The 10,688-nt window shown below is 40.4% G+C and overlaps 1 protein-coding gene and 1 pseudogene across 1 annotated transcript in view; both read left to right on the top strand.

Moving 5' to 3' along the window:
- The window catches only part of TET1 (tet methylcytosine dioxygenase 1), a 149,225-nt gene that overhangs the window by 119,456 nt on the left and 19,081 nt on the right, over window positions 1–10,688 (top strand). The window contains exons 7-8 of the mRNA XM_023205066.2: window positions 185–396; window positions 6,568–6,718. Of these exons, the coding sequence (XP_023060834.1) occupies window positions 185–396; window positions 6,568–6,718 (363 nt within the window). The remainder of the gene's footprint in view (window positions 1–184; window positions 397–6,567; window positions 6,719–10,688) is intronic.
- LOC111537933 lies at window positions 8,274–9,696 on the top strand (annotated as a pseudogene).

Below are 10,688 nucleotides of genomic sequence, written 5' to 3' on the forward strand. Positions count from 1 at the left end.
ATTGCTTGAAGCTAGGAGTTTGAGACCGTTCTGGGTAACATAGTTAGACCCCGTCTGTAGAACAAATTGTATAAATTAAGTAAATAAACTAAAATATAATCATGCAGAACGTCAAAAGGAATATCCATTGCATTCAAATTTGGCATACTTGTCTTCCATAGATGAATGTATTCTGTTTTTTCAGGTTTTAAGAAGAAGCAGTGATGAAGAAAAAGTTCTTTGCTTGGTCCGGCAGCGTACAGGCCACCACTGTCCAACTGCTGTGATGGTGGTGCTCATCATGGTGTGGGATGGCATCCCTCTTCCAATGGCTGACAGGTTATACACAGAGCTCACAGAGAATCTAAAGTCATACAATGGGCACCCTACCGACAGAAGATGCACCCTCAATGAAAAGTAATTAAATCTGTTGTATACTGCCTTGCCATTCAGATCTCTATTACATAATGGTAAAATGTTATTTAGCTACCAACTATGTATAGTATATGGGAGAATAGGATTTGAGTATTGTGGAATTAAAAAGAATGAACATTTCTGTACAGAGAGAGTATTTTATAGTGAGTTAAGGTCAGTTTAAATCATTCTCCTTTAGAATATTACTTCACTGTGACCGGGTGCAGTGGCTCACACCTGTAATCCCAGCACTTTGGGAGGCCGAGGCAGGAGGATCATGAGGTCAGGAGATCAAGGCCATCCTGGCTAACACAGTGGAACCCTGTCTCTACTAAAAATACAAAAAATTAGCCAGGCGAGGTGGCGGGTGCCTGTAGTCCCAGCTACTCGCGAAGCTGAGTCAGGAGAATGGCGTGAACCCGGTAGGCGGAGCTTGCAGTGAGCCGAGATCTTGCCACTGCACTCCAGCTTGGGCGAACAGAGCGAGAGTCCGCCTCAAAAAAAAAGGAAAGAATATTATTTCATTGCTTCCCTTTTTGGGAAGAGTCTGGAGGAAAGGGATTTTGACTTAAAAGAATGGTCTTCCACAGGAGTGTCATATCATTTTGCATTTCCTCTATTCAGTGTAAGAGAGTATCTGTTTTTCTGTAGTCTTACCAATGATTATGTTGGCAAATGTGAGTCTTTGCCTATTAAGAGAAATGACATCAGGGTAATTTTGACTTGAATTTCTCTTATGAATGAGAGTGTTTTTTTCTTTTTTCTTTTCTTTTTTTTTTTTTTGAGACAGAGTCTCGCTCTGTCGCCCGAGCTGGAGTGCAGTGGCCGGATCTCAGCTCACTGCGAGCTCCGTCTCCCGGGTTTACGCCATTCTCCTGCCTCAGCCTCCCGAGTAGCTGGGACTACAGGCACCAGCCACCTCGCCTGGCTAGCTTTTTGTATTTTTTAGTAGAGACGGGGTTTCACAGTGTTAGCCAGGATGGTCTCGAACTCCTGACCTCGTGATCCGCCCGTCTCGGCCTTCTAAAGTGCTGGGATTACAGGCTTGAGCCACCGCGCCCGGCCGAGAGTGTTTTTTTCATATGATTAAGAACCATTTGGCTTTTTGTTAGTTTGTTTTAACCACCTGTTAAATAACCTAGCCCATTTTTGCAGAGAATTCTTCCATTTATCTATTTTCTCTCTACTCTGTGATATAATTTGCAAATATTTTTCTCAGTTTGTGTTTTTCCTTTGGCTATGTTATCTCCCGCAAAAGGTTTTGTTTTTAATGCAATCAAACATACCTATCTTTTTCCTTATTTGGGTCTGGATCTCGAGTGGTATTTAGGCTTTTTTTGTGTGTGACTTTAAGCAAAGCAACATATAATGAAACCAATATTTTTCTCATCAATGTGTAGCAATATTGAGCAATATTCGGGGAACTGCTGTATGTGGTTTCACTTATAATCACGGTTTCCAACAGCCTATTGACATCAAGTGAGAAATGACTATACTTGTTTAAAATATAAATTTTTGAAATTTAAATCTCTCATACATTTCATGAATCACTGGTGAATAGTTGTAAGAGGAGATAAGTTTTGTTGTTCTTGTTGTTCTGTTTTTTTGAGTCAGAGTCTTGCTGTCACCAGGCTGGAGTGCGGTGGTGCGATCTCGGCTCACTGCAACGTCTGCCTCCCGGGTTCAAGTGATTCTCCTGCCTCAGCCTCCTGAGTAGCTGCGACTACAGGCGTGCGCTTTGGGAGGCCGACAAGGGAGGATCACTTGAGGCCAAGAGTTCAAAAGCCAGACCAGGCAACATAGTAAGACTCCATCTCTACAAAAGTATTTTTTTTAAAACACTGTTTGGGAATGGTGGCACGTCTATAGTCCTAGGAAATTAGGAGGCTGAGGTGGAAAGGTAGCTGTTGCCCAGGAATTTGAGGCTGCAGTGAGCTATGATGATGCCACTGAACTCCAACCTGAGCAACATGGCCAGACCTTGTCTCTTTAAAAAAAAAAATGAAAGAGAGAGATTGAACTTCATGGGCCTGATGTAGCGGCTCATGCCTGATCAAAGCAGGAGGATTTCTTGAAACCCGGAGTTTGAGAACCTATCCCTATGCGGCATTTTTAAAACCAGGCATAGGGGTGTGTGCCTGTGTTGCTGGCTACTTTGAAAGCTGAGGAGGGAGGATGGCTTGAGGCCAGGAGTTTGCCGTTAAAGTAAGCTATGATTTTGCCAGTGCACGTGAAAGAGCATGACCAAGTCTTCCCGCAACCCACCCCCCCAAAAAAACAGTTCACAAATACAGAAAGATGTAAGAATACTCCAGTGAAATCTTTTTTTTGAGATGGAGTCTCACTCTGTCGTCCAGGTTCAGTTGCAGTGAGGCAATCTCGGCTCACTGCAAGCTCTGCCTCCCAGATTCATGCCATTCTCCTATCTCAGCCTCCCAAGTATAACTGGGACTACAAGCGTCCGCCACCATGCCTGGCTAATTTTTGTATTTTTAGTAGACACAGGATTTCACCATGTTAGCCAGGATGGTCTTGATCTCCTGACCTTGTGATTCGCCCAACTAGGGCTCCCAAAGCGGTGGGATTACAGGTGCTAGCCACTGCGCCCAGCCCAGTGAACTCTTTTTTTTTTTTTTTTTTGAGACGGAGTCTCGCTCTGTCGCCCAGGCTGGAGTGCAGTGGCTGGATCTCAGCTCACTGCTGCAAGCTCCGCCTCCCGGGTTCCCGCCATTCTCGTGCCTCAGGCTCCCGAGTAGCTGGGACTACAGGCGCCTGCCACCTCAATCGGCTAGTTTTTTGTATTGTTAGTAGAGACGGGGTTTCACCGTGTTAGCCAGGATGGTCTCGATCTGCTGACCTCGTGATCCGCCCGTCTCGGCCTCCCAAAGTGCTGGGATTACAGGCTTGAGCCACCGCGCCTGGCTTTTTTTTTTTTTTTTTTTTTTTGAGTCAGATTCTCACACTGTAGCCCGGACTGGAGTGCATGGTGCAATCTTGGCTTACTGCAACCTCCACCTCCTGGGTTCAAGCAATTTTCCTGCCTCAGCCTCCCAAGTACCTGGGATTACAGGCGCCAGCTACCATGTCCAGCTAATTTTTTATTTGATTTCATTTATTTATTTATTTATTTATTTATTTATTTATTTATTTATTTATTTATTTATTTTTAGTAGAGATGGGGTTTCACTATGCTGGCCAGGCTGGTCTCGAACTCTTGACCTCGTTATCCACCCACCTCAGCCTCTGAAAGTGCTGGAATTACAAGCGTGAGCCACCTCGCCCGGCCCAGTGAACTCTAATATACGCTTACTTAGATTCCACAACTGTTAACATTATGTTACATTTGTTTATGTACACATATAAACATGTTACTGTTGCTGACTTATTTCTTTCTTAATCATTTGAGAGCTAGATGTAGACTTTGTCTTTTCCCCTAAATAATACTTGAATGTATTTATCCTAAAAATGAGGATATAGTTCTCTTGTATATCCCTATATAATGATCAAATTCAGGAAATTTAAATTTGATAAAATACTGTGATCTCATCTTAGTTCATATTCAAGTATCATCCATTTCCCAATAATTTTCCCCCATCCCTGATTCAATACATTTAGTTATTTTGTCCTTTTGCTCCCTTAATCCTTTTTGTTTTCTCAGTTTTTGTCTTTCATGACATTGAAATTTTTGAAGCGAAAAGGCTAATTCTGTAGACTTTTAATCAATTTGGTTTATCTGTTTCTTCCTGACTCAAGTCAGGATATGAAATACAACCTATAGCCAAAGATGGCTGAAACAAAAGAAAAAAAAATTTAAAAAATGAAATGTAACCTGGACTATTACACTGAGTGCGATTTGTCCCACTATTGGTGGTGTTGACCATTTAAAATAATCTGAGGATGCTCTTTTAGATCTCACAACTTACCACATTTCCTCTGTGTTTTATTTTTGAAATAGTAGTACATAGTAAGTTAAACAACATTTTTCTCTCCTCCCATGTCTTTTTCAATGATATGAATAAATATCTTTCTATTTGATTGACAACTTTAATTTTATTCTATTCAAAAATTTTTAGCCATTCCATTTGTATCTCATTTAGTGAATTTCACTGTAGTCTTTCTTATAAGCAATGTTAAGTTACATATCAGGCATTTTCCAGACTTTCATAGTGAAAACATAAAAAATAGTTTTTTTCTGAATTTTTATATTATTTTCACTTTTTAAAAATAATATTTGGTTTTTTTATTGTTTGTATATTTTAATCATTACATAAGTACAATGTATACTAAGTTGTAAGCATTATGGAATTTTATTTTATTTTTTACTTAATTATTCTTTTAATGTAATTTTTGTCCTTTCTTTCTGATGGGATTTAAAAGCATGCAATCCCTTTTTAACTTTCATTTTAGGTTCAAGAGTGCGTTTGCAGGTTGTTTATTTAGGTAAATTCATGTCACAGGGGTTTGTTGTACAGATTATTTCACCAGTCAACTACTAAGCTAGTATCCAATGGTTATTTTTTCTGATCCTCTCTTTCTTCCCACCCTCCATCCTCAGGTAGGCCCCAGTGTCTGTTGTCCATGAATTCTCATCACTTAACTCCTACTTATAAGTGAGAACATACAGTATTTCATTTGTTGTTCCTGTGTTAGTTTGCTAAGGATAGTGGCCTTTAGCTTTATTCATGTTCCCACAAAAGACACGATTATGTTCTTTTCTATGGCTCCATACTATTCTGTGGTGTATGTGTACCACATTTTCTTTATCCAGTCTGTCATTGATGGGCATTTAGGTTGATTACATGTCTTTGGTATTGTGTATAGCACTACAATGAACACTCATATGCATGTGTCTTTATGGTAGAATGATTTATATTCCTTTGGGTATACACCCAGCAATGGGATTGGAAGAGCATACAGTTTTATAACTGCAAGAAGAATATATGCCAGTTTCATTGTCATTCTTACCATATAGTTTAGTTTAAGGCTTTAGAAATGCCCTAAAAGTTATACGCTTAAGATTTAATTAAATGAAACCGGTTTTCTGCTCTATTTTTTTCTATTATGCACTTTTTAAAGTTTTTTAAATTGAGAAACTGTTTTGTTTTTTGAGATGGAGTCTTGCTCTGTCACCCAGGCTGGAGTGCCGTGGCACGATCTCAGCTCACTGCAACCTCAGCCTCCTGGGTTCAAGCAATTCTCCTGCCACTACGCCAGGCTATTTTTTGTACTTTTAGTAGAGATGGGGTTTCACCATGTTGGTCAGGGTGGTCTTGAACTTCTGACCTCATGATCCCTCCCAAGGTGTTGGGATTACAGTCATGAACCACCACACCTGGCCAAGAAACTTTTTATATAAAATATATATTGTTTTTCAATCCTCAGAAAATTATATCAGTCTCATTTTAGATATAAAGCAGCTGAATTCCAAAGAGGTAATAAAATGTTCTAATTTTCATTTGTGATATGGAACAAATCCAGGATTTAAAACCCAGATTTAAAACCCAGGTTCTTTCCAGGCTCAGTGCCTCATACCTGTAATCCCAGCACTTCGGGAGGGTAGATAACTTGGGGTCAGGAGTTTGAGACCAGCCTGGCCAACCTGGGGAAACCCGTCTCTACTAAAAATACAAAAATTAGCTGGGCATGGTGTTGCATGCCTGTAATTCCAGCTGCTCAGGGGTCTGAAGCAGCAGAAGCGATTGAACTTGGGAGGCGGAGGTTTCAGTGAGCCAATATTGTTCCACTGCAGTCCACCCTTGATGACAGGGCTAGACCCCATCTCAAAAAAAAAAACAAAACAAAAAGCAAATAAAAAAGAAAAACCCAGGTTCTTTATTTCCCTATCTCAGACATCTCCAAATCAAACAATATTGTGGATATTTTAGATCTGTATAGTTTATTCCCATTTATTTGGAATTGCAATCATGACCAATATTTTTGCTAAAAATTTGGTTATAATAAAGTATAGTTAGCCCTGGTCCCCCAGTCAGATTTCTTGAAAAAACAAAAGTTAGCTTTTTATTGTTAACATTAAACTACTTTAAATAAGTAATAGATAAGTGTTATAACCAGTTCTTTAGCCATCCAACCTTCTAAAACTATGTAAACCTGAAATGTTGTGTCTGAGGTGTTGTAATGCTTCATCAATTCAGTCTTGTAATTCCAATCTTACAGTCGTACCTGTACGTGTCAAGGAATTGATCCAGAGACTTGTGGAGCTTCATTCTCTTTTGGCTGTTCATGGAGTATGTACTTTAATGGTTGTAAGTTTGGTAGAAGCCCAAGCCCCAGGAGATTTAGAATTGATCCAAGCTCTCCCTTACATGTAAGTGTTCTTTTTTATTTAAGTAATTTATTTTTGAATTACACATTGAATATTTAAGTGCATTCCTTTAACATTTTCTGAAACACTATAAAAACTAAATATTGAAAAGTAGTAATCGGCCGGGCGCGGTGGCTCAAGCCTGTAATCCCAGCACTTTGGGAGGCCGAGACGGGCGGATCACGAGGTCAGGAGATCGAGACCATCCTGGCTAACATGGTGAAACCTCGTCTCTACTAAAAATACAAAAACTAGCCAGGCGAGGTAGCAGGCGCCTGTAGTCCCAGCTACTAGGGAGGCTGAGGCAGGAGAATGGCGTAAAAATCCGGGAGGCGGAGCTTGCAGTGAGCTGAGATCAGGCCACCGCACTCCAGCCCGGGCGACGAGACTCTGCCTCAAAAAAAAAAAAAAAAAAAAAAAAGAAAAGTAGTAATCAAATAGTAAAATTATATTTCTATTATATAAGTAAATAAATTAATTAAGACTCTAAACAAATTAGGTAAAGACTTTAGCTATCACCCCAAATTCCAATTGTCCCTGGCTTCCTCCTCCTGCTGTACTACCCCACCCCAGCAAAATCATCATTAAAAGAACCTAGAATTTTATACTCAACCAAAATAGGAAAAACCCATTTGCCAAAATTTCAAAGACTCAGAAAGTTTACTACCCACAGACCTACTATGAAAGAATTACTAAAGGACGTAATCCAGAAAGAAGATATATGAAACCGGAACGAATCAGTCCGGGACACGAGGCCATGGTGAGCAAAGAAATTAGTCAAACTTGGTGTTAAGTTAAATAAGTTCAATACTTATATATTTTAAATAAAAATAACCTATAACTCCATAAGCCTTTATCAGCTTGTGGGTGGGTAGGCAGTGGGAGGGGGTGGGGCACCAATAGGAACTAAGTATTCTAATGTGTTATGCTTTGTTTGTGTAGTGAGGATTTATATATTGATTAACTATAAGACTGATATCTTTTAATCTTTGAGTAGTGACCAAGAGTAAAAAAACATTTTATATTACAAGCCACTATACACATACATAAACATAAGAAAATAATTAGACCTATCTGAAAACAATACTTCCTTTCTTACATGTAACAACAGTAACATTAAAATATTTAAAAGATTAATATCATTGTAGTTACTCTAAGAGTCTCTATGATGCATTTTTTATCAGATTTTTTTTATTTTTATTTATTTTGAGATGGAGTTTCACTCTTGTTGCCCAGACTGGAGTGCAAAGGCATGATCTCGGCTCACTGCAACCTCCACTTCCTAGGTTCAAGCAGTTCTCCTGCCTTAGCCTCCCAAATAGCTGAGATTACAGGCATGCACCACCATAATGCCCAGCTAATTTAGTATTTTTAGTAGAGGTGAGGTTTCACCATGTTGGCCAGGCTAGTCTTGAACTCCGGATCTCAGGTGAGATCTGTAGTCCCAGCTACTAAGGAGGCTGAGGTGGGAGGTTGTCTTGAGCCAACCAACTAGGTTTTCTTTCTAAATATTATATGATAAAAGTATCTGTCTCTTTTTGGCTCTCTGAGCAGCACCATGGTTGTTGGCAAGAATAAGTCCCTTATGAAAGGTGGCACAAAGGGAGCCAAGAAGAAAGTGCTTGATGCGTTTTCTAAGAAAGATTGGTATAATGTGAAAGCATCTGCCGTGTTCAATATAAGAAATATTGGGAAGACACAAGTCACCAGGACCCAAGGAACCATAATTGAATCTGATGGCCTCAAGGGTCATGTGTTTGAAGTGAGTCTTGCTGATTTGCAGAATGATAAAATTGCATTTAGAAAATTCAAGCTGATTACTGAAGATGTTCAGGGCAATAATTGCCTGATTAGCTTCCCTGCCATGGATCTTACCCATGACAAAATGTGTTCCATGGTTAAGAAATGGCAGACAATGATTGAAGCTCATGTCAATATCAAGACAACTGGTGCTTACTTGCTTCATGTGTTCTGTGTTGGTTTTACTAAAAAATGCAGCAATCAGATATGGAAGACCTCTTATGCTTAGCACCAACGGTTCGGCCAAATCCAGAACAAGATGATGGAAATCATGACCCAAGAGGTGCAGACAAATTACTTGAAAGAAGTGGTCAATAAATTGAGGATTGGAAAAGACATAGAAAAAATTCTTGCCAATCTCTCCTCTCCATGATGTCTTTGTTAGAAAGGTTAAAGTGCTGAAGAAGCCTAGCTTTGAGTTGGGGAAACTCATGGAGCTTATTTGAAGGTAGTAGCTCTGGAAAAGCCGCTGAGGATGAAACAGGTGCTAAAGTAGAACGAGCTGATGGATATGAACCACCAGTCTAAGAATCTGTTTAAAGTTCAGACTTACAATAGTGGCAAATAAAAAGTCATATTTGTAGGGGGAAAGAAGTATCTGTTAGTTTATAAATATAAAGGACCTTCAAAACATTCAAGGAAAATGCATATTATGAATAAACTATGCATGGATTTCATAATGTTTTTTTACCAAAATAAACTCATACTAACTTGTAACATGCCTGAATGGGGTCTCGTTTGAAGCACTAAGAAGGATAACATGTCAGTTTATAAACTGCCTCTATCAGAGCGACATGAATTGTGCTAAAATTGAAGCAAGAACAGACATCGAATTTCTGGTGAAGCTTGGGTGGAAGAATGATAAAATCGTTGATGCCTTCTAAAAAGCTTATGGGCAATGCCCCAAAGAAATCTGCAGTTTACAAATGGATAGCTCATTTTAAGAACGGATGGGACGATTTTGAAGATGAAGGCTAAAGTGGCAAACTATCCATGCAATTTATTTTATTTTATTTTTTTATTTTTATTTTTTGAATCTGGGTCTCGCTTTGTCGTCCAGGCTGGAGTGCAGTGGTGTGATCTCGGCTCACTCACTGGACCTGAGCTCAAGTGATCCGCCTGACTCAGCCTCTCAAAGTGCTGGGATTACAGGCATGAGACACAGTGGTCAGGCAGCTTTTTAGAAATTAAGATAAAATCGGCCCTCTCTGGCTGTTTAAGGAAAAATATTTGGCCCAAGATCAATGACAGTCCCTACTCCTTGCCAGGTGCCCAATTAATACCTAGGCTATTTTATAAAGCTATTTTGTTGTTTAAAGTTTCGTTCTTGGCCGGGCGCGGTGGCTCACGCCTGTAATCCCAGCACTTTGGGAGGCCGAGACGGGTGGATCACGAGGTCAGGAGATCGAGACCATCCTGGCTAACACGGTGAAACCCCGTCTCTACTAAAAAATACAAAAAACTAGCCGGGCGAGGTGGCAGGCGCCTGTAGTCCCAGCTACTCGGGAGGCTGAGGCAGGAGAATGGCGGGAACCCGGGAGGCGGAGCTTGCAGTGAGCTGAGATCCGGCCACTGCACTCCAGCCCGGGAGACAGAGCCAGACTCCGTCTCAAAAAAAAAAAAAAAAAAAAAAAAATAGTTTCGTTCTTGTTGCCCAGGCTGGCATGCAATGGCTTGATCTCAGCTCACTGCTACCTCCACCTCCTGGGTTTAAGCGATTCACCTGCCCCTGAGTAGCTGGGATTACAAGTACCTGACACCACGCCCAGCTAATTTTTTGTATATTTAGTAGAGACGGGGTTTCACCAGGATGATCTCAATCTCCTGACCTTGTGATCCACCCACCTTGGCCTCCCAAAGTGCTAGGATTACAAGTGTAGTCACCGCGCCTGGCCTGGCCTTTTTTTTTTTTTTTTTTTTTTGAGACGGAGTCTTGCTCTGTCTGCCAGGCTGGAGTGCAGTGGTGCAATCTCGGCTCACTGCGAGCTCCGCCTCCCAGGTTCACACCATTCTCCTGCCTCAGCCTCCCGAGTAGCTAGGACTACAGGCGCCTGCCACCACGCCCGGCCAATTTTTTTTGTATTTTTACTAGAGACGGGGTTTCACCGTGTTAGCCAGGATGTGTGTATATATATATATATATATATATATTTTTTTTTTTTTTTTTTTTTTT

The sequence above is a fragment of the Piliocolobus tephrosceles genome, chromosome 9 (genome assembly GCF_002776525.5).
Source record: "Piliocolobus tephrosceles isolate RC106 chromosome 9, ASM277652v3, whole genome shotgun sequence".
Taxonomy (NCBI): domain Eukaryota; kingdom Metazoa; phylum Chordata; class Mammalia; order Primates; family Cercopithecidae; genus Piliocolobus; species Piliocolobus tephrosceles.